Source organism: Cheilinus undulatus, linkage group 7, assembly GCF_018320785.1.
Source record: "Cheilinus undulatus linkage group 7, ASM1832078v1, whole genome shotgun sequence".
Taxonomy (NCBI): domain Eukaryota; kingdom Metazoa; phylum Chordata; class Actinopteri; order Labriformes; family Labridae; genus Cheilinus; species Cheilinus undulatus.
Genome location: NC_054871.1, coordinates 44,731,769 through 44,759,563, shown reverse-complemented (window position 1 = coordinate 44,759,563; position 27,795 = coordinate 44,731,769). Strand labels below are relative to the sequence as shown.

Here is a 27,795-nt window from a genome sequence, read left to right as displayed (position 1 = left end):
AAGCCTGAGAAAGTTATTTTTTTGCATACATTTCTTAAGTTGTTTTCACTTTGTCATTACTGGGTATGGAGCGTAGATTAACTGCAGAGTGAAAATGATTTTTTCGACTGTAGCATCAGGCAGAATTGAAAAAAATGAAGAAGGTTTGATTGCTTTTGAATGCACTGTTTATCATTAATGTCATTAAACTCAAACGTCTGTCATAATCTCTGATAGGAGAGATTAAAAACCAGCCACTCTACATGTGAAAAGCCCAAAGTCAGCTCTGGATTTGTCATAAATAGATCTTTCAAACTGCATGGACTGATGTAAAACACACCCAGTAGCAGACTGGCACGGCTCTAACCATGACACTCCAGTGGCCCGGGCTGGAAGCACAGTCGGTCTTGTCCATGGAAAGAAACGACAGGCCAGAGGGCAACAAAGTGCAATCCAGTTGACAGCATGTTCCGTCTCAGTCACACAGAAGTGAAGATGTTGCGCCCTGGAACAAAGAAAGGTGAAGAAGTTGTGTCCATGCACACAGGGAGGTGAAAATGTGAAGGTCAGAGGTCACAGTTTGGACTGATGGCTTCCTTTGGATCACGTCCCATTATGTCATGATAAAGAAAAGTTTGGGCTTTTATTGATGTTTCTCCTCAGCAGGTAACCCAACAAGAAAACGTTCAAGTCATTCAAAGTATACATTCTTATTTATCATTTAAATCTATGGAAGGAATGCACGTATATTAACATATCACATTTTATTTCATTGAGTTTTAGGAGTGCTGTTGGACAGACACTCGATAGAAAGAAAATACTTTTCTTACTGCCTGTTATGATGAAAGTTCTCAGGTGCATTTTCTAACACTGGCCTACTCATGTGTGGAAAACAACATATAGAGGTTAAGAGGTTTAGGTTCCTTATAGCTGCTCAGGGTTTGTGGTATTACCCAGCGGCCCCCTGTACCAGTCTCCAATCTTTGTTTTCATGACGTCAGAGTTGCATTCTCCCTGCTTCCTCTTCCTGCCTCTTATATGGGGATGTTGTGGTGGTGAGGGGTGGGAAACCATATCCTTTGGAAAGCATTTGTCTTTATTTCTGTCAGCTGGACTTAAGCCAGCTGACCACTTCGGCTCATGACAACACAGCCGAACAATAGAAAATAAAGCTGCAAGCAGTGTTGAACGGCCTCACATCCCTGACATGTCTAATGGAGCGGCAGCTGGTGTCTATAGGTGGGCCGTAACAGCTCTAAATCTTCATGACTGTTAAAACCAGTAAGAAAGACTTAAACATCAGTTCTTTTGTCCAACACTGGGTCTAAAACTCCCAGAAGTATCGGCCTCACATTCTGCTCCTCATGAGATTCCAGCAGCGCCGAGTTATTCCTACTTTCTGTTTGCTACAGTTTCTGACATGGTAACTCCATTTGACACATAGAAAAATATAGTTATATACCAGTACAAGCAACCATTTAAATTTCATTAGAGTTGAATAATGCTTGTCAGCAAGAATGCCCATCAGGGGCCCAGGCACATGGGGGGCTCATGAGGAGGTCAGCAAAATCATGGTCTATTGTAAAGTTAAGCTTTGATAACCATATTTTATATTTTTTGTTACTTTTTTTCAATATGTAAACCCTTTCTTAATCATAATGATCTTTTATAGTAATATTAACAATATTGATGAGCACAATGAACATTTTTAAGGGAAAAATTATCAGATAATTGCAAAAATGAGCTAAAAGTGGCCTCGATGGGTTGGTTAAAAGAGACAAAAAGAGGCAAAAATGGCTGGATTCAGTGGTGAAAAGGGGTTAAAAAGTGGGGAAAGGGGGGCTAACATTAGCAAAAATTGGTTTAAAGGGGCAAAATGTTTCACGGATAGGTTAAGAGTGGCAAGAATGATGCAAAAACGGCCTGATAAATAAGTGAAAGGGCCTAAAAGAGGCAAAAAATGGGTTAGGCTGGCAAAAATGTCTGGATTAAGTAGTGAAAATGAGATTAAAGAATGGAGGAAAAGTGGCTAAAATTGTTCTCAACTGGTATAAACTGGCAAAATGATGCAAAAATGGCTAAGGGTGGCAAAAATGATGCAAAAATGTCCTGTTAAAGCAGCTTCAAGTGGCAAAAAGTGGCAAAAATTTGATTAAGACTTACAAAAATGGCTTGATGAAGTAGTGAAAAAGGGGTTGAAGAGTGGAGAATAAGGGGATAAAAAAAATAGCTAAAATCGTTTTCTAGTTGTATAATGCAAAATGTTGCAGAAATGGGTTAAAAGTGGTAAAAAGGGGCAAAAAGAGTGGAAAAAATTATGGAAAAAGTTGCCTGATAAAGGAGTTATAGGTTGGTGAAAAATGGGCTAAAATTGGCATAAATGGATTTAAAGTGGTGTAATGCAAAATTTTGCAAAAACGGAGTGGCAGAAAGGGAAAAAAGTATCACAAACGCATTAAGAGTGGCAAAAATGATGCAAAAAAACAGTCTGAAAAGTGGTAAAAAAGGGGTTAAATAGTGGAAAAAGGATGCAAAAACTGGCAAAAATGGGTGAAGACAGGCAAAAATGGCCGGATTAAGTAGTGAAAATTGGGGGAAAAGGGGAAAAAGGGGCAAAATGGGTTCAGTAAAGTAAATAAATAAGCAACCTCACAATTCACCATACATCTAACATTAAAAACATCTCTGAAAACACGTGAGCACATTTAAGTCAGTTCTGTAAATGTGCATGACAACACAGTAAACAATAATAAAGCAATCTGCCGACTGGAGCACATACTGTATACTATTACAGTCCTGAGTCCCACAGTTTGCTTTGTCAGTGTTAAACTCAAGCCTAAAAGCATGAGGTGGCTTTCACAGAATTGTTGGGGTGGAGATCTCATAACAGCAGCTTGTTTAAAAGAATATCTGTGTCCAAGCAGAGAGAGAAAAAGAACAGCTGGTGGGAACATGCTGATCATCAATTATTTAAAGGGCTGAAGGTAGTAACATCATCGAGTGGTGGTAGACGTTTCTCTCTCATGAGCTCATTGTGTGGCTCCTGAAGGACCGTCACATTGAAGTTTGGGCCTGTTTGCTGTTTTGGGTCAATGGCGTTCCTCTGGTTCCAACAACAGAAGGTCAATCCCAGTGAGGCGGACGGGTCCTGAAATGAAGTAATCCATGATGTAATGAAGCCTCCTCCCAGCAGCTGATGAATTCACTGCACAGTCAGGACAGCGGTCTTCAGCTAATTAAAACGCTGATTTTCTTAACTCTATCTGGATATCTAAGAAGATCAATACCAATATACGGCTCTGGCATGGGTCAAGCAAGATGGCTCTTGAACAAATGGAGTTGATGACCACTGATAAAGCATACTTCTATTGTAAGCTAAGACTTTTAGTTTCTGTTTAAATACTAAGGTATGTTATTTCCACTGCACAGAGACACATGTAAGACCATTGTTCCAGTATGATAATACAGTATAAGCTCCCTACATTCTAGTATTGTTTTACCATCAATACTGAGGCTAGCTCATGTTTACCCTAACGTTAGCTACCAGTGTCAACACAGACAGACGTCCCCGATGTGCCAGTTGAACTGGTGTTGAATTACCTGGTGATAATCCAGGTAGATGTTCCAGGAGTATGACTTTTGTGGACTCTTGTTTACCTTCCAGATAATGCTAAACATGCATTTATGCTACTTTCCCCCCTCTTATAAGCATTTATTAGTCCTGCAGAGACTTTAATGCCACAAAGAAAGTTTTTGCAAAGTCACAAATTAAGCTTAAAGCATAAATAAATACTTAGAGAAGGCAGAAAGGTGACTGTGCATATGCTTAAAAAATACAAATGGAGGTGATACGCTGAGAAAAATTGTTTCAAATGGGATTTTTTTGTCTAGTATCCTTGTGGCCATAAATGGGCACACTCAGTCTAAATCAATGCTTCGTAACTGGTCTAGTGTCAGGACCCACCTCCATCTCTTTCATGGCAAATCGGGACCCAAAGATCTTACATTTATCAATCATGACTAAGTCTTTTCAATGAAAAATGCTACCATTTGCTAAGGGATGTTCCATTGGTACTATTAACCCCTTTTAACCACTTTCATGCCCATTTTTTCCCATTTTAACCACATTTCACCATTTGATATGGTCATTGTTGCTAGTCAAACCAAATTCTGCAAATATCTGCCAATTTTTTCTTTCCCAGTTAACCCTTTTTGTCAGTTAATATCAATTTTTCATCCCATTTCATCAAATTTCCACCCATTTTTGCCAGTTTAAAGCCATTTCAGCCACATTTGAACTCTCTTTTACCACTATTTATGCCCATTTTTGCCACTTTAACCCATTTTTGCCTTTTTTGCCATTATTATCTATTTTTTACCTCTTCCAACGCATTTCTGTTACTTTTAAAATCCAACTTCGTCAGCTTTTCCACCACTTCTTTGGCATTTTTAACCCATTTTAGCAATTTAAAACCATTTTAATCCATTTTTTTTAACAAAAAAAGATATTAGTTTTTAGAAAGGCTTTTAACTACACAAATAGAAAAAGGTATTAATTTCTTTTATAAGAGTGTTTTTTTCAGGTTAAATATGAAATATGGATATCACAGCTCAACTTTACTTGGACCATGATTTAGCTGACCTCCATGGGCCCCAGCTGGCAGCAGAAAGCTCTCCCATTTATCCCCCTTTATGGACGGCCCTATTCCCAATTGTGCATGGTTGTGTTCAACCACCTTCAGGTACAGTGGGGGTCCCCGGTCTCTGGCACCTTTATTTTGGGGGTCGCGGGCTGAAAAGGTTGAGAACCACTGCTACTGACTGTAAGTGGCGATAGATTATGTAAATTTTAATTCAAATTTTTTGGTCAAAAACCCAAGTAATAACTATCTATAGACTCTGAGTAGCTACCGATCCTACAATTATAATTTATCTTTATTTTTGTCAAATAAGCCAGGTAATATCAGCCATGATTAGTACAGAATCAATAAAATGGTAAATCAACCAAGGGGCTGAATACTTTTTATAATCTCTGTAATTATTTTTTAACTTAAAGCAGACTGCTCAGATGGGATGAAACGTAAAGAATAAATGATCAGTGTTACAGGAAACCAAAATAGACATCCATGTCAGGACAATAATGGCAGGTTTGCCTCCATAATGTCTAAAATGAATATTCATGATGTCAGTTGTGTCTGTCTCTGTATTTGTTTGGCTGTTATAGTAGCATGGCTAAATATATCCCATTACAACTGTCTCTAAATAGACTACAGTAAGAGGATTAATCTCAGACACTGACTTGTGAGGAGATCAGCAGGAGGACACCTGATCTCCTGCACATGTGTGTGATTGTGAGTGTGTAAATCTTTCTCCTGCTGCTTCCTGTACACTTTGGCTTCACACAAACATACATGACACTTAAACAACAAAGCCGTGAAGGCTCGTGATTTATTGAGGAAAAAGATCTATTTTGAATAAGCGGGCCTGTGACGCATGTTTTGCTTGAGGAGAGAGGTGGAAGGAAAGGGAGGACATTTGAGGGAGGAGAGCGGATTTCTTTGGGTTCAGGATGGCTGAGACAGTGACATAAGTTGTTAAAGGGAGGTGAGGAGATGTACACATCGAGCTCAAGGGAGAAAACTCAGCGTGTAAAAATGGTCCGAATTATTTTAAACACAACCTCACGAAAACAGACTGAAAGCCTGAGAAAAAGAGAAACTCAGACCAGATCCAGCTGTGTTGTTACCCAGAACAAGTTTTTAGATTTAGCTCCAGATGTGTTTGGCTTGTGTTGTCCCTAATTTAAGTATGACACGTGAATGAAAGTACTCCATTTATTTTAGATCTGATTATTCAAACCAGCTGTGCTTTTGGCCCAAGACACTTAACAACAAAGTTCATGTTCCGTATCTGTAGACTATAGACTACAAAGATGAGGGGCACACAATCAGGGAACAAAGAAAAGCCAGTGTAGACTTTTGGCACAAGCACGCCATAAAAGACAAATGGAGAGGTACTCTGCAGTTATTTCTAAAGGGATAGTTCATGGTTTTATTTTGCCATGTGGGATAGTATTAGCCAGAGTTCTTCCTCCGTGCAGTCCAGCCCATTAGTGTATCTGGTACCAACAGCATGTCTTTTGGAAGCCTGCAGACCCAAACAGTTAATCAGTGCGCTGCAGGTGGAATATATGTTTGCTGGCATGCAGAAGGAAAAGTAGAACTAACTGAAACAACAGTACACTGAGCCATTTCAGCTTGAGTGATGAGGATGTCCCATTTGCTGCGGATATGAGGGGATACTTTTATGAGTCCACAAAAGAACTCTTACACATGCAGACACAATGGAAAGAAAGAGGGTTGTAGAAATGTTACCTGCTGGTATACTAGTAGGTGTGGAGACTGTGAGACCATGCATGTCCATGAGAGCTACTGTTGTTATGATTGGGGCTTAGATACAACACTTCTTCAGGACATTCCTGATCAAACTAGACAAGCTACAGTCAGTATGATTTATTAACTTCATGAAAACATTACACCAGCTGTAGAAGTGGAAAACTGAGCTGAACATTTTTTCATTAGGTTACTCTTTGATTCCTCTGATGAAGCCACCTCTTGAGTTGAAATACTTCTCTGCTTCCAAACATTAATTTCAGTAGAAGGTCTTAGCGTCTACACAGGACATGTTTTAGTCATTTTTCCAATCATTGTTTCATGTTCACATGAATATTAAGATGCAGCTTAAAATAAAGTAGCTTCATAATTGACTTGCAGGCCAAAACATATTTTGTCCCTTTAGACTCCTGAGAACAGAGCCTTTGTTTGGAATGCATTTTTAGTTCCTCATACCTATATGGGATAAATAGGGCCTGATGGGCTAAAAAAAAAAAAAAAAAAAAAATCAGCTCTGTCTTTCAAATTGAATATATATATTTTTTTATTTCTCTTCCCAAAATACAAAAAAAATCCCTAAAATTTCAAAGATATTAGCAAAAATTTCTGTGAATTTTTTTCAATATGTTTTTAAAGTGCTCCATAAAAAGAACCCAAAGTTTCTGTAAATAGTCTTCAATATAATTTTTTCATTACCCTAAAATTCCAACAAAAAATTCCCCTCCAAAGTTATAAAACATTGTGTATTTTTTTAAAAAAAGAAAATTCTCCCATGTTCAAAGCCAATCCCCCTAAATTTATTAGCAAATTCCCCCCATTTCTAATAAATTCCCCAAAATGCCATAAAAAACTGCTGAGATTTCATCAAAATTCTTCAACATTTAAAGCAAATTTCCCCTGAGATAATATCACTTAAAAAAAAATAAATCTAATCTGCAAGAAATTGCAATTACACTTCCCAAGTTTCAATGAAAATGTCCCAAAAATCGAAAGTTAATTTCCCAAATATTTTCAGTGAAACTCGACAAAATAAATAAACAAATCCCATAATTTTCCTGAGAAATCCTTTAAAATTCCCACTTAAATTCCCAAAAAACTACAAATAAATTTATCAGATTTTTATGATCATGAAGAAAAAGTAAAGCAAACCAATTTATATATGTATATAAATATACATATAAATCCACTAAATTTGCCTGAAAATGCTTGAAAAGTCCTAATTAAATTCCCCAAAAACTACAAAGAAATATTCCAACATTCTTTGAAAATGCCAAAAAAATTGAAGGCAAATTTTTTCCAATTTTTTAATTAAAAAAGAAATCTAATATATAAGTAAATTCTCTATGTTCCCATGAAAATACGTCATAAATAATCACTTAAACTTTAATGGACATATTGGACAATTATGTCCAAAACTGTACAAGCAGGGTCTTAGGAGGGTCACACATTTTCCAGCTTTTTCATGCAGTCATTTTTAAATGTCAGCTCTTAGCACTGCCAAAACCCCTCTACTGGTCTCCATCACTGCGGCTGAACACATCCGGTGTAGACAAGCTTCTGTTGTGCTGCTCTCACTGAACACTGCTGACAAAGTATAAAAGCACTCATCAAAAAAGGGGAAAGTCCTTCTTTTCTTTGAGACAGAAAAGGAAAAGAACAGATAAAAATGGGGATCATATGAGTAAACGGGGTGCTTGCAGAAAGCAGCAAAGGGATATTCCAGGGAAGAACCTGTCACAAAATTCTTCTTAAATCTTTCTATAACCAAACCAAACAGAAAAAAAAAAAAAACGTCTTAAAATAAAGGGAAACACAGAAGAAGGAGGAGGGGGAAGGAAAGTCGGGAGGATGCGGAGTGTAAGGGAAGTCCCAGCTGCCTGATGGGAGTATTGTTGAGGATATTTGTGTAAAGCTTGGTAAAAAACTCAGCAGCTCAGCCGGTCACAAGGCTGCCAGGAGAGGCTCAGACCCCTGTTCTGAAGAAAACACACACCCACTTACACAGCCACATTCCCCTGTCTCTCTCTCTCGCTCGCTCACTCTCCTGCACACAAAGAGGAGGGCTTGTCCTACAGCGCTGAAGGAGAGCAGACACACTTGACTGTTGGACTTTAGTCTCTCTGGATCACTGAGTAGATGTTTATGTTGGGGGACATGTCGTGGTGGATGTTGGACTTGATGCTGGTCTAGCGGCCTGGATCCTCCTGTGGACTGTTACAGAGCAAGAACAGCAACATGGGATCAGTAATGTGTAAGCGAAACATTTTAAATCTTAAAATGTGTGCATGCATGTGAGTGAGGTCTATAATGAAGGGTCAGCACTAAGAAGAACTTCTGTACCTGCTTGCTTGGTTCTGTTTTGATGCTTTGAGTGATGGGGGTTTGACCTGTAACCTGACCTTAGAATCAGCCACATGGAAGAAAAAAGGACCCACAATCCAAAGAGGCTGAAGACTGTTTTATCTGGAGGACTTGTTGATAAGTCCTGGTGTGACGTTCAGTGACACTTAGGGGCCCCTCAGAAGGTCTGCTGATACTTTTATGTCTCATTAGTTTAAACAATAAAATTTTAAAAGAAAGAATAATTATGCTGATTTGTGAGGGGCATAAAAATCATGCTCTGAGGTGCCATGCATTCAAACATTTATTTTAGTCAGTTTTTCCTTGATGTTGTGTCAATATCAGTTGGTTTCTCAAGATTACAACAACACTGGTTTCAAGTGATAATGAGCTATTTATGGAAATCTTGATAAAACAATTAAGATATTGAGCTAAACCAGGATTTTTATCCCAAGATAATGAGATAAGAGGGTGGAAATCTTGAGTAAACAACCATAAGCTATTCCTTATTGCATAAAACACGGTAAAATGAAAATTACCCTGTCCTTTTAGCAGAAGTGGTAAGTAACTGATTACTTTACGCAAATTACTGCAACTGAGTACTTTTTTGGGTACATTTTAAAATCAGTTGTTTACCTTTTAACTGAGGAAGTTTTAACCAGAGGAACTGTAGCACATATACATTTACCGACCACTTCATTAGGTACACCTTGCTAGTACCTGGTTGGACCCCCTTCGGACTTCAGAACTGCCTTAATTCTTCATGGCATAGTTTCAAAAAGGTGTTGGAAACATTCCTCAGATATTTTTGTCCATATTGACATGATAGTATCGCACAGTTGCTGCTGATCTGTCAGCTGCACATCATCCCAAAGGTGCTCTATTGGATTGAGATCTGGTGACTGTGGAGGCCATTGGAGTACAATGAACTCATTGTTATGTTCAAGAAGCCAGTTTGAGATGATTTGAGCTTTGTGACATGGTGCATTATCCTGCTGGTAGTAGAAGATGGGTACACCGTGGTCATAAAGGGATGGACATGGTCAGCAACAATACTTGGGTAGGGTGTGGGGTTCAAATGATGTTCAGTTGGTACTAAGACACCACCATCACCAGCCTGAACTGTTGATACAGGCACAAAAGATCCATGCTTTCATGTTGTTTACGCCAAATTGTGACCCTACCATCTGAATGTCTCATCAGACCAGGCAACTGTTTCCAATCTTCTGTTGTCTAATTTTGGTGAGCCTGTGTGAACTGTAGCTTCAGTTTCATGTTCTTAGCTGATAGGAGTGACATGCGGTGTGGTCTTCTGCTGCTATAGCCCATCTGCTTCGAGGTTCGACACTTTGTGTGCACCTGTACCGGTTGTTCTGCATACCTCGCTTGTAATAATTATTTTACTGTTGCCTTTCTACCTCAAACCAGTCTGCCCATTCTCCATTAACCTCTGACATCAACAAGGCAATTTCGTCAGCACATTTGCGACTCACTGGATATTTTCCCTTTTTCTGACCATTCTCTGTAAACCCTAGAGATGGTTGCGCGTGAAAACCACAGTAGATCACCAGTTTCTGAATTAGTCAACTGGCACCAACAACCATGCCATGTTCAAAGTCACTTTAATCTCCTTTCTTCCCCATTCTGATGCTCAGTTTGAACTTCATCAAGTCATCTTGACCACGTCTACATACCTAAATGTATTGAGTTGCTGCCATGTGATTGGCTGACTGAACAGGTGTACCTAATAAAGTGGCTGGTACTTCATCATTAAGGTGTAACTTGACCTGAGCAACCTTGTTGGACATCCATATGGTCATGTTGTTGTTATTGCCAATAAGGAAAGTTCATATTTTACTGTACAACTCCTCAGTAGCTACTTTGGCTGGGAAATTAAAGATTAAATTCCAATATGTTCAACTGCAATTTTAGAATTGCAGAATTTACATTTCTTTGACCCAAAATGTGTAAAAAAAAGTTTCATTTGTTCAGCCATAGTTTTCAAGGCTCTAAATCAAACAAATCAGTACATTTCAACAATTCATACTGCTTCATGCATCCCATTATGTCAACGACCCGGCCTACAGGAAAGAACGGTTTATCTTGTGTTTGTTGAAAATTACTTAAGTTAAGGAATTTAAAAAATTTTAAATCATACATTCAATACTGGGGAAAAAAATTGCAATTGCATTGTTTTCCCAAACTGTTCAGCCTTACTCAGTTCTTAAAGGAGACTCTAAGTTGAATACCTTTCTACTTTTTTAATTCAGTAAATCTTAACTAGACTAACTGTACTTTTACTAGAGTCAAATTCTCGTGTACTTTTTTCACCCCTTGAAAACTCAAAGTGTAGATGACTTTTGACTTAGCCACTGAGGTGTGTTTTACAGACTTTTGTGTTTTACAGGTCTTTGTTACAGACCTTAATGTATTCACGATTAATGCATTCATGCTGACTGTGCTGGTAATCACAAACTTTCAACATAAAATACGACCCAATCTCTCTACATATGGATTCTCATTGTCCTCGTAGATTTTTATTTATCCAGGAGGCATGAAAGAAAACAACTGTCAGACACCCAATGTTTATAAAGTTTATGATCTGGAATATGACAGCAAAATAAGATGACTTTTTAAATAACATTTAAGTTTCCCACCCTGAGTGTCACATCATGGAAACAAGACTTCACAGGGTCTATCGCATCTGCTCCTTTAGGCCCCTGTAACCATGGCCTCTCCTTTTCATGGCACACATACAGCTGGGGGACCCTTTGGAGTTGGAGTGTTCTTTTGTCTTCATGGCGTAATGGTAGCCATGAATACTGCTTCACCAGTGACTGGAACTTCCAGATGCTGGTGTCACTTGAGACACATTCACTCCACTCAGACGATCCCCGTTTCATTAAGATTGAGACTACTAGCACCGATTGGCTGTTGAATTATGTCAGTCATTTAAACGGAGCCGGATATATATGCAGTCACTTATTTTACGTTATATATTTCTGTTTTGACATTACTTTGTAGAAATCTAGAGTCCAGCCTGCACAAGTGGAACTGCAAAGATTTTAGGGGGGCTTGAGTCTGCTTTGAGGTTAGCAAAATTAGTGCATAAGAAACTTTTAATTCCATTTTTCCCATGATGCACTTACAGCTTGGAAACCCTGAGGAGTTCCTCGAGGAAAATTATTGTTGTCTGAAATGTTATTTGTAATTTATTATCAAAATTGTCTTTTAAGTTACCTTTGATAAGCAGGTAGATGTAAACAGTTAAAAACAAAAGTTTCTGAGCCATCAGCTTTGACTGCATTACAGCAACCTTGATGCAGTGACTCTTAAAATAACGCCTCCGCAATGGGACGGAGGTGAAATAAAGCACCTGAGTGTGGAGTCACTCCCTCAAGGGTGAGGAGGCGGGTTTATGCAAATGACCTGTAATAGGCTTTTCTCCTGATGCACAGATTATGACGGGGAGGCAGACGGGGAGAGATGCAGAGGCGTCTTACAGGACATGGACTCTTGCAGAAAGAGCTGCAGTAGCACTGCTGTAGGAACAGGAAACTGTGTGTGAGAGTGTGTGTGTAACAAACAGCAGCATCGAGAAAGCATGGATTTTTCCATCGTCTCTGCTGCAGAGCCGGAGTGTGGGATTCATGAGGAGATAGGAGCTCACACACATGCTCAAGCCTGGTGAGCTTAGTAGGAGTAATGACCTGAGATGGAGACTATCTGCAGGCAAAGACGCCAGACCCTCCAGTCCCACTGTCCACACTGTGGTAAATATGGACAGGCCTATTCCACCGTACGGATCTCGACTGCTGAGATGGAGTGTTACTACCACTTCCTGGGGGTGTGTCAGGAGATTGAAACTACCACACTGAAAAGTATGTCTACCCATCCCTCCATCAGTCATTCCATTTTCCCTCCAAAACATCTATTTATTTGTCTTAAGCTGTGATCATACTTTTATCACTTATAGCCATAGATGTGATGTGCTATGTATGTGGTTGTGACATGCTTCTGGTCAATACGCTAAGGTGAAAACAGATTTCTACAAAGTAAGATAAATTAAGCAAAAATAAGGTAGAATAAGTGACTGCGTAAATATTCACCCCCTTCAAGGCAATGTTTAGTAGAGTCACCTTGGCTGCAATCACAGCACTGAGTCTGTGTGGATTGGTATCAATCAGTCTTGTGCATTCTTCTCCATTCTTCTTTGCAAAACTGCTCAAGCTCCTTCAGGTTGCACAGGGTTCAGGTGTATCCATCCATAAAGACTCTATTGGATTGAGTTCTGGGCTTTGACTCGGCCACTCCTGAGCATTCATCTTGTTGTCTTTAAACCATCTCTGTGCAGCTTTACCTGTCTGCGAGGGTCATTGTCTTTCTGGAAAATAAATCTTCTCCCAAGCCGAAGTTCTCTTGCAGACTGAACAAGACTATCCTCCAGGAGTTTCCTGTATTTTGATGCATTCATTTTACCGTCTACCTGTAAAAGCTTTTCAGGGTCGGCTGCTGAGAAGCACCCCCATAGCATGATGCTGCCACCACCTTGCTTCACAGTGAGGTTGGTGTGTTTGTGGTGGTGTGCAGTGTTTGGTGTCCACCAAATATAATATCTTTTCTGATTGCCAAAAAGCATCATTTAGGTTGAGATTAAATATACCGTAAGTATTCTTCAACAGTTGTTTTTCTCTCTGCCACTCTCCCATAAAGCTTTGACTGGTGATGAGTTTTCTCTGAGTTTCTTGGATTTGGAGTGTTCTTTTGTCTCCATGGCGCAATGGTAGCCATGAATACTGATTGTGACATTCCAGACACATGGGTCTTTATACTTCAGTCACTTGAGACACATTCACTGCACTCAGGTGATCTCAATTTCACTAACTGGGAGGCTACTAGCACCAATTGGCAAGTAGTCAATGCAGAGCAACTATACCCTTCTCTGGTGCTGTATAGCTCAGCTTATTTACAGTGTTTTAACTTCAGGATTCGGATAATTATTGTTGAAAGTGATGTCTTAATGGTGCATTGTGCTTTGAGGACCTTGTGAGTGCTAAAGCAAAGATACATTGTAAAAGCAGAATCATTTTTGGTACTGTAATCATGTTGATCACAGTTGTTAGCTTGTTTTTTATGACCGGCAAGACCATAAGAAAAGTTAAGTTTGTTTTGACCTTGTGTTAGATTAAGTCAATACTCCTCACTAGATATGGAATACTTATTAAAACCAGTATGGCTTCACTGGCATAAAGACACAAAATCAATAAGCTTTGCATAAACAATACTATGTAAATAAGCACTCCAAGCCTGTGATGTATCAGCAATATTTGTTTTTGTGTGATGTTTTACCTCACGCTCCCACAATCACAACACTGGAACAGACTCAGTCTTGCACAAGCAACATTGGGCATTTTAAAACTTGTGTGTATGCAAAGAGATACAGTAAACACATATATAAAATGTCAGAATGACCCCAGAAAATTTTGAAAATGTTGGACAATTTTTACCAATACAACCCAGTACAAAGCAGGGTCCCACCTGGGGCAGAAACATAATCTTTTAGGTACCTGCTGCATGTAGCCGTTTTAAGCAACAAAGCTAAAAGATACTCCAAATGATCTGCGTTCAACTTCTAGACTATCCTGAAGGCGATGCTATTATTGCTTTACACAAATCTGATCTAAATTATTGTGGTTCTCTGTTGTCATTCATTCATTCATTCAAATGCATATGGTGTTGCAAACTTCTTTTCTAGTGTTTCGAGACTGTGACCTGTCTCCTGACCTCTGGTTTAAAGAATGAGCCAAAGAAGAAAAGATCCAGACTGTCGGGGTTATTTTGGGACTTGGCTAAAAGGTCAAACCCTTGAAGGATTATGTTCTTTTTCCCAAGGTAAAGCTGATATCTAAGTTTTTACAAGCAATACTTCAGACCAACTTACAGGAAGAATATTGATCTGAGCAATTTCACAGAGAGGCAATAAGACTTCAAGATTGATAATACAACTCTGAGCCTTTTAATCTTGTCTGCATTTAAAAAACAATCCCTCAGGTTGGAGAGCGTGGAAATGCTCAGGAAAGGCAGGAAATAACATCAGTTTGGGAATCATTTTCCAGCAGGTTATAGAATCTACTGTCATATCCAGTACTAACTCTGAGGTCATCAGCAGACACAGGACCAAAGTGAAACATTAAAGACAGCCAGAATATTCACCCTTCTCATGTTTGGTTTGTCCTTTTTAATAAGGCAGTCAGAACTAACTGAAATGATCAGAGACCAATTATACCACGGTACTTACCAAATTCAACGAAAAAGTTAGCAGTACATCTGAAGCCTTATACATCATAAGCATCTGTGCCCCTGGCAGTCATAGTGATTGCTATAGAAAGATATAAGACGACTCAAAAGCGTTTGTTTATGTTGGGAAGAGATCCCAGCATACAGGTACATCTAAAAACTTAACATACTGTGAAAAGTTCATTTTTTCCTGTGATTTAATTTAAGAAGCCATACCTACATATATTCTAGGTTCATCTCACTTTTGTTGTAATGACCTTTAAGAGTTCCATTAATATCCTGACGCATTCGTCCCTAAGGACAAAACATGTCTGCTTCCCAAAAAAGGCTGTAAAAATAAAACATCTTAACATTTTTTCCACTTTAAACAAGTCAGCCTTTTAAAACTACTTCAGCCTGAAATACACATATCAATTATCAACTAGATTTGGTTTTTTTAAACCCTTTAATGGCCAGTATGTTCACATAACTCCACAATTTTATTGGAGGAAAAAAAGCTAAAATAACTTCCATAAAATGCTTTTCAAGGAGTATTTGCTTTTTTTTTTTTTTTAATCAGGGCCTGAGATTGGTCAGTGACTGGCAGCAATATTGATTCTGAAGCATCATTATTTTTTCTACAGTGTCAGATTTGTCTTAATGACAAAAAATGTCAGCTTCCCAGAAAACTGCTGGGAAAATATGATATATTTATTTTTTTTCCATTTTAAAGAAGTCAGTCTTTTAAAACTACTTCACCCTGAACTATACACATCAAATATAGATTATATTTTGGGGATTTTAACCCTTTAAAGGCCAGTATATTCACACAACTCCATTGTTTTAAATACTATAAAATCACAAAATCTCAAATGAAATGTACAAACACACATTTTTTTCTACACACATATCATTATCTAGGGTCAAAAGCAACACACACTTATCATTTCAGTAACAAGGCACCCTGACAGAAAACAGTACAAGGTGCGAAATTTTGTGGTATGCTTTGAATGGGAAAATATAACTAGAAAAGCACTTGGAGAGCGCAGACCTCCGCCATTAGCCCTCTCTCCCAATAGTAAAAAATCCTTTAAAAAATTCCTGGATCCAGACAGTGATCTGGATCAGTCCCAAAATCTAATCAGTTCTTCCTTAAGCCATTTCTGACATTTCCTGAAAATTTCATCAAAATCCGACCACAACTTTTTGAGTTATGTTGCTAACAAACAAACGAACAAACGAACAAACCCACCCGATCACATAACCTCCTTGGCGGAGGTAAAAATGAAAAGCGAGTAGTCCAAAATGAAATCTTGACATAAAGGAATGCATTTGTTTGTGTTAAGATAATGTGGGATCAAAAATGTCATTTTCATGGTTTTCAATGGGATTTTTTTGGTCCTTAGGAACAAATATGTTGGTTTTTGTGTAGCTTAGCCATTTTAAGCCAATTTGAGGAACTAAGAAGATAGTTCTAAAAATGTGTAAAAGTAAATATCCTCTGGAAAATTTGATCTATATTCATTCAACACAGCCAAAATGGCTTGAAAATAATAAAAAAAACTAAGTGGCAAAAAATGTTCCCAGGATCTCTTACTTAAGGGTTAATTTGATGATTACAGCTTAGGGAAATCTAAAATCTACTATCTCAAAATATGAGAATAATAATAAACAAAAACTAAGTCCAAATAAAGGACACAGAAATATTGGCCTTCTGGAAAATTCTTCTCATCAATGCACTCAGTAAATGATTGGAGCTCCTATTGCACAAATTGCTGCATCAATGCAACATGGCAAGGAGGCGAACAGTCCGTGGCACTGCTGGGATGTGATGAAGCCCAGGTTGCTCTGATGGTAGCCTTCAGCTCCTCTCTGTTGTTGAGTCTGGTATCTCTCATCTTCCTCTTGACTTTTCCCCTGTTTCTGGTAGTTTTGGTTTCACTATGGGCAGGAATCAAATCCTGCTGGGAAAGGAAATCAGTATCTCCATAAAGCTTCTCAGAAGATCGAAGCATGCGTTTTCAAAGTCAACCCGGTGTTACAAGATAAGGATAAACTTTATTGTTCCCAGAGGGAAATTTGTCATGGAAAAAAGTGCAGAATAGCTGCTCACAGTCAATGATCTCACAGAAAAGCAAACAAACAATGCACAGAGATAGCCACCAGTCCAGTGTCACAAGATATAGAGAGTTACAGGTAGAAGTTAGTGTTGCACCTGCCTTGTAATATTGCATTGACCTCAGTGCATTAAGCAGATTGAAATATATTGCACATACTCCCTTTGCATGACGTCAATAAGCCTGTAGAAAGCACATTTGCTGAACTAAAAGTTTTTAAGGAAAATCATCTTTTTCAAGGAAGTTTTTGACTGATTTGAGATTGTATTTACATTGTGATGTGACAGTGACATGCTTTTTTATAGCACTAGCAGTCTATTTGTAGCTCTAAATATTGAGCATGTATAGCTTTACCCTGTGATTTACAGGGATAGTCTTTGTGTCTCATCACTTCATGTGTGCAGACAAACAGGAAAATCTCCCCAAACGACACGGTGTGATTTTCCTGTCAGCCCTGGTGACCATCCAGGTCAAGACGAGGCATGCTGAGATTTGTTGACAACAAAACAGACAACCTGCACACATTCTTACAACAAACAAGCAATGCCGACCATAATGAGTGTAATACGCGTGTCTGTGGTGAGTCAACACATGTATGAAGTGTAAAGACACCATCAGGCCTGAGCCTGTGGATGTTATTTTGAGGTGATAATGGTATTCAAAATAGTCTGTGTGCTGTTCATCTGTGTGAACGAGGCCTGTTATCAGCAGATCCTGTCATTAGACATCCTCTGATTGTCCTCTTGTGCTGACGCCTTCTTCCTGAGAAACAATAGGAAACCCCCCTACCCCTGAACCTTGAGGAGCAACCACGATGAAACAATACACTTGCTGTACAATGTATGTGCATGTACGTGTGCATGCTTTTCAGTGCTGCACATTTACTTTTTATTTCAGTTTCCAGAAATCTACAAAACAAGCACAGTAGGATAGAAATAACCTTTCCTTCATTGTTTAAATACCTAAAATCTTCTGTTATGCTACTTTAAATAGCACACAGAATAATTTAATCATATGCATGACAGGAGTTTTAAAAAAACAGCCTTTAACCTCAGTTATACACAGCTATTGGACAAAGGCTTTAACTCAGCTGTAGAGAGAGAAAAAGACCGCAAGAGAGAGAAGAGGAGGAAAACTCTAATGATTCATAGCCTGACTCAATCAAAAAGAGCAGGGGTACTTGGATGGCTTTATAAAAATCAGGCCAGCTATTTTGTGCACTGCTGTCCTCCTTTGGACAAAAAAATTCTTAAAATGTTAGAGGCAAACAGAAGAAAAGGCCTAACTGGTCACATATTATTAGAGTTTGCACAAGTTTGCAAGCGGCTGGCTCTACTTTTTCCCATTCCTCCTCATGTATCTATTGTTTGAGAAAAGGATCTGATAATCAAATGCATTTGGACTAAATCCTTTAATTATTGTGGTGTTTCAATAAACAACCATATTCCAGGGTAACAGTTGCATGCAAAGCCATGCTGTGGGAAAAAGAGAGTCTGTAACTAACAACATGCACTGTTGATATGGGATCACAACCAAGAGGCAGCATTGGAAGTATTTCTAGAATTAGTAAAATCTGCAGAAATGTCCTTGCTTAACCTTTTTTAAAACAGCATCTGCCCACCTTTTGCAGCTATAACAGCCTCAACTCTTCTAGAAAGGCTTTCCGCAAGATTTGGGGTGTTTCTGTGGGAATTGTGCCCATTCATTCTTAGCGTTTATGAGGTCAGGCACTGATGTTGGATGAGAAGGTCTCGCCGTCAATCTTTGGTACAGTTCATCCTAAAGGTTCTCAGTGGGGTTGAGGTCAGGTCTCTGTGCTGGCCAGTCAAGTTCTTCCACACCAAACTCTTCATACCATGTCTTTATAGTCCTTGGTGCTCAGTCATGCTGGAATAGAAAAGGACCTTCCCCAAAATGTTGCCTCAAAGTTGGAAGCATAGTATTGTCCAGAATGTCTTGGCATGCTGAAGCACTAAGATTGTCCTTCACTGGAGATAAGAGGCCACCCTACTATTCTTCCTCCACCTAAATTTACAGCTGGCACAAAACAGTCAGGCAGAAAATATTCTCCCAGCATCCATCAAATGCCTTCACCTATCTGACTACCAGAGAAGCATGATTCGTCACTACACAGTCCAGCGTTGTTGTGCTTTATATTTCATCCAATGCTTGGCATCGGACTTGGTGATGTGAGGTTGCATACAGCTGCTCAGTCATGGAAGCTCATTCCATGAAGCTCCAGCTGCACAGTTTTTGTGCTTACATTAATGCCAGTGGAAGTTCAGAACTGTTCAGCTATGGAAAAATATAACTTGGCATATACAATTGTCAAACAGTGATGGTTCAAGAAGGGCTGGGGTAGTTTCTGTGGTATTGTGATTCATAGATATTAAAGCAAGAGATGAACAGGAGGCCTAATAACCACTGATGTATAAAATCTAATCAGTTCAACCTTGAGTCAGAGTGGATATTTGTGCTGAGTCTGATAAAATCCCTCAAAGCATTCTGGAGATATTGTTCACCAAAGAAAGGCCTGTACAACCTGCAACCTGAATGCCTCTGACCCCGGCTATTCCTCATGCAGAGTCATATAAAGGTAACCTCAGGCACACTTTAAACTTACCTCGGTACATTTTCATTTGTGGCATCTTGTGCGTGTGCAGTCTTCCTCTTTGGGCAGGTCATGAGATGTTCAGGTCCTGCAGGCTCAGGTTGCTTTGGTCACATGTGAACAGAAGACAGATTGTAGTTCTGCTAAGAAGAGACCATGGTCTTTTCAGGGCAACAATGCTCTACGATAGTATCTAATGATTCTTGTAGGAAAAATGTAGAAGTGCATTACAAGGCATTACAAAAACATTCACACATAAATTTATACCAGTGCTATAAATAACATTGGATCTAAAGGTTTTCTACATTGTTCACACAACACTAACACACACTCAAATGCACACACAGTTCTCCGCTGACCCACCCATGAACTCCTCAGTGTCTCTCTAACGGCATTCAGAGATCTGACTCATCATGAGCTCACTGTCCTTCACTTTCAAAGAAGGTAACCCTGAAGGTAACGTTATTTCTTCAGCCTTTAATATTACACAATGGTGTCCATTTCCTGTAAGCATGCAATAAAGTGAAGAAACAACATCACCTGTGTCCATGAATATCAAGGAACATCTTAGCCATACAACAGGTTATTGGCTGTCTAACTGCACATCGAAGCCCTGGCTGACGCAACAACAGAAACAGTTTCATGACAAACTAAATAGACATTTGAGTTCCTTATCATGTCTAGTACACCATGATAAACGTATGCATAGGCATGTTATCACTTTATAAATGTATTTCAGCTGAAACACTATAAATACTGGGCCATGATAATGTCAGTATTATATTTAATGGAAATAACATGAGAGGAGCTGAAGAATTGAAACAAAAGGAAACATCTGCTCAAAGAGAAGTAGTCTAACAAAAAATCACAATTGTAAGTATAAAAAAAAAAAATATATATATATAAAAAAGAAGTTTTTGCATATTCAGTATATGTATGTCTATATACAAAATATCAACACAAACTAATGAAATAAATATAGGTCTCAGATGTCGACAGTGATGGCAGTTGAACATACGAACCAGGCTGCAGAATAACAGAAAAAAATGAAAGCAAAAAGTGGTTGTAGTGCAAAGAGAGAAAGATTTCAGCTGGAAAACAATTCATAAACAGGACAATGGGAGGTGGACCAATACTGACGTGGAGCAGAAAAAAATAATTACAACAGAAATGAAAAATAAAAAAGATAAATTGAAAAAGAATTAAAAATAAAATGAAAATAAATGGGTAAACAGACTCGGTAACAAAAGATTGTAGCGGTGAAAAAAATAATTAAAGTTACAGAAGTGACTGCTGGGCGGTCATCAGAGTGACTCTGTGACTGTTTATTGGTTTATATGAAATGTCTCATACTAAATATAAAAAGGTTTCAGTGCCAAAGTGTGAAGTATACTATCAGTGGATAAGTATTCAACAGAGCTAGTGAGTGATCCAGTACTGAGTGTCAAACATAATGAAAGTACAGTGAAGACAGAGAGATGACCACAGAAAGTCATGTTAAGTTGGCCTTACACCTGAGGACTTTTCCTGTTTTCACAGTTGCAGACAAAATTCAAAAGTCGGAGTAAAATCATGGGAGTGTTGCTAAAGTTGCAGCTCGCTCTCGTTGCCTCATTTGGGAGGTGTGAGGTGGTCATAAGACTCGATTTTAGCCGTTTAAAGGCCGGCTCAGACTGCACGACTTTTTTAGTCGTTCACGACAGAACCACGTCGGACTATACAACAAAAATCTTGCTGACAACCTGGCCACACTACAAGAGTGATCTGACCGCTCGCCGTATGCTGATGTCACCACTGTCTCCGCGACTGAGTGCGAATTCACAGGTTAATGGGAGGGGCGGGTCAAAGACTGTCTTTCACTCTACAACAAAAACGCTCTATGTGATTGTAGCGGTCTTTGCTTGTAAAAAAGGGAAATAAGAAACAATTATGGATTGGATTATGGATAAAATGGATGTATCAAGAGAAGGACAATATTTCCTTCTCAATCTTTCAGATAGGACTTAAGGTATGCATGTGATAACATAAATAAAATAAAATTTACACATTCGTTTCACAGAATAAAAGGGGATAAAAAGTAGTTGATCTTGTAAATAATGGTGCAAAGATAAGGAGCAAATGTTCTCCTGTTATTAGATGTTAGGATTCATGTCGCTGACATCAGGTCAGTGTGCCGAAGCAGACTATGATGTAAGAAAAATTCTGACATGCTAGTCTTGGTAAATCGTGGTCATGGGGCGTCTTTGACGCGTCGTCACACTACAAAACTGTTTGTCGTTCCAGACGCTCTAAATCAGGCCGGGTTTTGGCGATGAGCTGCGACGTTGCAGGCAGTCTTTCTTCAGTCTTGGCATTACGATAATATCAAGCATGTTTGAGACTGTCTTAGTCTGGTCGTATGCAGACCGTGTTTCCCAGTGATGCAACCTATGGGACTTTTATTCTGAAGTGTTTCCGGGATAGTCCTTTGGTTGTTGCAGTAACATGCAAAGTTGCTTTGGTGTTAAACTTTCCTTTCATTTCTACTTGATGTAAATGATTTAAAAACATCGGCTTATAAGAATATTAACGCAAATGCAATCTCCATCTCCTACATCTTGTTCTCTGCTCATAAATTATTGAAATTCCAACAGATGCATGATGGGAAATAAATGAATCGTATTCTAGTCTTGTAGTTAGTGACACCAGTCTTTGCAAAATCTCAGTCTGAGAATAAAAACTCAACAACTTGCTGACAAATTATCTTCAGATGTGAGAGAGTCTCAGATGTCAGTCTTTTTAGAGTCTTATAAGAGCTTGAGGAAAGTAAGGCCAGCATTAGGATATACAGATGTAAGGTTTAATTAAGGTCTGCATTTGATAAAGTTAGATATATTGGTTACTGCAGCTGGGTTTAAGTCAGAAAATAATTCACTGAGCTGCTCATATAAAGTTCCAGTACACAACCAGGATTGCAATCACACAGCTGTTCCCACTCTGTTAACAAGACTAATTTAACATATACCACAAATAATGATCAGTCCTAGGGTTTGTTTCTGGTTTATTTATCAAATCCAGACTCAGTGTCCCAGTGCCCAGTGTGATCTCCTCTGTTATGTAAGCTCTTTAACACAGACTCTATTGTCAGTGTGTGGGAGGTCTGCTGCTAAGAAGAAACAGGAAGGTAGACTAGACACAAGAGTGGGTACCTATCTAACACACATACATAGACACACTCACAATAATATCCTGTCAGGTCTGACATTCTTCTGAGTCACTGAGATGGTAGCTGGAAACAGTGGCCACGCCCATCCCCATCCATCATCTTATTTGCTTTCAGCAAAGTAAAAACCAAGTATTCTGTCTTTTGATCCTCTTGATACTTGACACATGTTATGCTGTTGATACAACTAGGGAATAGAGATGCTTCATCAGCGGTTATTAGAACAAAATAAGGGAAAAATAAATACCTAAAAAAAAGAATAAAAGCTATTGTGACTGGTTTTGAACCTGTTACCACGGGTGTATAAAATCAAGCTCCATTTGCAAACATGTGTGATACAAAATGGGTTGTTCTGAAAAGCTCAGAGACTTCAGGAGTGATAGTGTGATGGATGACCGCTGGTGTAAAGCAAACCAGCACTGGACTGTGGAGCAGTGGAATCATGTTCTGTGAACACTTCTCTGTTTGGCAGTCACATAAGCAAGTTTGGGTTGGATGGATGCTAAGAGGACTTTCCCTGCCTGCCTGAAATGTGCCAACTGTGAATTTTGGTGGAAGGATAAAGGTTTGGGGCTGTTTTTTTAAGGTTTAGGCTAGCCCCCTTATCTCCAATGAAAGCCAATCTCTATGCTTCAGCACAAGACATTTTGGATAATGCTATGCTTCCAACTTTGTGGCAGCAGTTTGGGGAAGCCCTTTTTCTATTCCAATATGACTTTAATGACATGGTTTGATGAGTTAAATGAGGAAGAGACCACACAGAGCCCTGACCTCAATCCCATCAAGCACCTTTGGGATGAATTGGATTGGCCCTCTTGTCTAACGTCAGTGCTTGACCTCAAAAATGCTCTACAGAATGAGTGGGCACAAATTCACACAGAAACACTCCAAAATCTTGTGGAAAGCCTTCCAAGAAGGGTGGTGGCCGTTATAGCTGCAAAGGGGGTTGAAACGGCATATTAAAGCACATGTGTTTGAGTTCGGTGTCATTACAGTCCCTGTTGGTGCAATTATCAGGCAACCTTAAACTATTGTCCATATAGAGAATGCTAGTGTTGTACTCAAGACCACACTACCCCAGACCAAGACTTGTCTGAGACCAGAGTGCACCAAGATCAAGACTTTTGTGGGTCAGGACTGAGTCAAGATCGAGACAATACCATAAAAATCAGTTTTAAAAAAACATGACAAGGTTGAACAGTTAAATAACATTCTTCTTAAATTTTAGGTTTCTCTTTAATAGATTTGACAGATAAAAACAAGGTGTCTGCAACGCTTTAAAAGCACAACATTCAAAAATATCAAATCTTAACGAATTTGTTCAACTAACTCCTTGTAAAAAATAAATCCTTACATGTATTTAAACACCACTGACAAGTTATTTGAAATATCTAAAAATGAGATGTTTATCTAGATTTGTCAGGTGAATGAGGCCTAAAGGAAGTGTTCAGAGGTATTTCTGACTAGAAATAAGATGGACTGATGTCAGAGATTTTGCAGGCGTAGCTATTTGTTTTTGTAGCAAGTGCTTCTCCCTAATATCACATAAATGAAGTTGAAGAATAGCAGATCAGTGCTGGTCTTGACCAGCCTTGATGGAAAATCCTGAGTCCAGCCAGTGAGAGACCGAGACAAGATCGAGCAAAAATGCTCTCGAGCCAGCGACAAGACCAAGACATTCAAAATGTGGTCTTGAGACTGGTCTCAAGACCAAGACCATTCTTCTAAAACACAAATGAATGCTGCAAATTGAGAAATCTCCAGTTGGAGAAAAGTCTTCTCAAGGAAGTACACTGAGAAGTGGCAATGCTGTTGTTATAGTGTGGTTAAGTTTAGGCCCCCAAAAAAAGTCCTTTACTGTAGCTCACATTTACAATAATAACTGTTAAAAATGAAACACGATGCTCTATATGCCATGTCATAATAGCATCAGCCACCAGAGGGATCTGAAACATCAGTGTAAAGCTACCAAGGCATTTGCTAAAACAGCTGCTTCTTAAATCCTGGAAACAAATTATGTGATAACATTTAACAGCTTTTTTCACTTTATTATGAGTTTAGACTAGCTTCTCCTACCATACAAGGCATATTTTTCTCTGCCTTGCACACTTTCTAAATCCATGTCAGTGAGCATTTATCCACTGCCAAGATTTTCCATCCACTTGAGCAGTGAAGCACATCAGGATCATAGATTATTGCACGTGTGACTTAGAGAGAAAGCCAGCTCAACTATGTGAAGCAAATTTCATCTGATTGTACAAGTCCAGCTTTTTATTTTCCTTATCACACTCGTTGTATTTCAAAACTTGTACCAGGAAATCACAAACACAAAAACACACCCCTTGCCTGGGAATACAGTACTGTTTATTTGTTCTTATAGGAAATCATTCCCAAAACAAATGTGGCAGCGTGATAGCCATTGTGCAGAAAACAATGTGTGCTCACGCTTTGTATTGACCTCCTGTATGTGTTTCAGTATCTACGCTCCATGTGTTTCCATGTTTGGGTTTGAGTCTTGCAGGTTTTTGTGCGTGCATTCATGGGAGTGCGTACACCTATGTTTATATGTAACTGCTACTGTGAACTGTTCATTCAGGCTCTGTGATAACAGTGGAAAGAACAGAGCAGGGAGGTGGAAGTCACATGTGTTTCCTTCAGAAGTTTTGTGAACAATAAGCTCACGTACACTCAGATACACAAACCTACACACAGAATCAACATAGAGGCTAATAAGAGGCTCGGAAAAGCTTTTGGGATTTTGGGAATTTTGGTGTCTACACTCAAACATGGAATTATGTGTGCTGTAACAGTTTTGAGCATTAACCAGGTTCATTTGGAGGTCTTGGCATGCAAATGCTGCACCCCATGATTAAATAATTAGTGATCACTCAGGATGGTAGACTTCCACAAGAGTCCTGTGATTGCCCGATCCTGAAATTGCAAACTTTATTGGAGCACATGTGTTGCTACTGGCTGACTTGGACAGGCCTTGGTGAATAGTTTCCCCTTTCTGTTCCATGTAACCAGTCTTTTCCATTACAATCTAATTCAAAGTATTTCCTTCTTACCTTTTAATAGAAGGCAATGTAACTGTAGTTAGGTCAGGAACACTCTCGTCATACATTTAACCATTTCAATGCAAACTGGATACACAGTTTTACTTAGTGGAGAAGCCTCTGTTAAAAGAATGCTACCTGGGTTAGTCAGGCAGCATGCTTTGATTTTCCAGGGAATGCATGGCTAGAAACCTCCACATGGATAGATACATTAATGGCAGTGCATACTGAATACAGTAAAATTAGTTCAAAAGCAATAAATCCATAGTTGCATGAATCTGAATATGAGGCTGCAATAAGCTATAAAGGAGGTGACTGGGGTGGAGGAGGTTAAAAGCTTTGCCAGCAGCAGCAGCACTGTGCATCAGCATTAATGCAAGCAGGGATTAAAGGGAAGTTTGTCTAATTTAGATACAGAGAGAAAGAGCTGTGATTGGCTGTGAGAGCTGGGGGGGCGATGATTAGGGTCAGGCAGCCATCAGCTGATTGTATGGGCGTATGACTACAATGTCCTGCGTTAACTAATACTAGGCTTTCTTTTTAGTCCTAACATACTAACACTGAAGGCATACCAAACACGGGAGCAAACTCATGCATTTTTTTACACTGCAACATCAGACTGCAGCATAACAAAATTGAAAAAAGTGAAGGAGTTGTGAATACTTTCTTTATGCACTCTTATAATAGGATTTCCAGCTCATAGAAATTAAAATTTCACAGCAGTCATTTACTTATTTTGTTGCAAAACACTTGTGCTTTAAGTCCCATGCAGTACAGGGTGGCAAGTGTTGATTTATCCCAGAAAAACCTCTTTATCACAGTTTGTTTTGTGCACAGCTGAATCACACTTGAATACTGTGTTTTTTTCCATATTCTAGAGAAGCAGCTCTCAACTGGTGAGTCATGACCCAAAAGCGGGCTGAAAAAGCTTTTTTTTTTCTTAAGTGGGTAGCAGTTGTGTGGGGATGATGTATGGAAGTTGGCATAAATTTGTTCATGGAGGAGCTCCACCGTTCACAGCTACGGCAGCAGTAGCCTGTCAGCTCTGAAGAAGTGCATGCGTACAACCTCATTTTGTCCTGCCGCTCTGATTGGCCTGTCATGAATGTGACAGACAGAACGCTCCACTATGCACCTTTTGAGAATTTTTTTAAAAGTCCTGCCCTTCCCAAACACTTTCTATGGGAGCTTTCCTAGATTAATGCCAAATATATTCATGCAGTAGATATATGTTACTGTCAATCTGGCGTGTCAGGTTAGCTCTGTCTATAGCACTGTGGATACCTTGTTTGGGGGAGTGGGCGGAGTTTCTCCTCTCTCCTGTCCTCGAATCACTCTGCCAAAATACACAATTCAGCCAGGCACTTCAACAGGCAGGCTCCTGAGGCTGGACCAGTTGAGAACTACTGGGCTGGAGTGTTTTATGTGATCCCAAATGAGTGTCTCTAAATAAAAAAATGATTTTTTAAAATCCTGTATTTCAACCAAACTCAATATCCTTATCACATATGGCACTGATCATCAACTGGCGGCCCAGAGGCCACATCAGGCCGCCCACATCCTCTAATCCGGCCCCCAGAGTATCACCAAATTCAGAACATGTGCTGAGTATATGGTATTTTTTTAAAAATAAGCTCCCAACATCTATTAAAACAACTCCAAGAACAATTGAGATTGAAACAGTTTCATCAAGATGACTTTATGTTTTATCCATTTTTTTTTTCATAAAGACCACCTGTCAGCCATTACAAGCAAATATGCTGCATGTTAAACACAAATTTATCAGTCCATTTCTAAACAAATTGTCATTTTCTGTTAACTT

At 39.1% G+C, this 27,795-nt stretch overlaps 1 protein-coding gene across 4 annotated transcripts in view; it reads left to right on the top strand.

Moving 5' to 3' along the window:
* The window catches only part of mcf2l2 (MCF.2 cell line derived transforming sequence-like 2), a 203,842-nt gene that overhangs the window by 13,010 nt on the left and 163,037 nt on the right, over window positions 1–27,795 (top strand). Inside the window, exon 1 of one of the 4 annotated variants that reach the window (XM_041792056.1) lies at window positions 8,481–8,622. The exons of the other annotated variants lie outside the window; for them this stretch is intronic. Coding sequence (XP_041647990.1) covers window positions 8,607–8,622 — 16 coding nt within the window. The 5' untranslated portion in view covers window positions 8,481–8,606. Of the gene's footprint in view, window positions 1–8,480; window positions 8,623–27,795 lie in introns of those variants that run through there. 4 annotated transcript variants of the gene reach the window in all.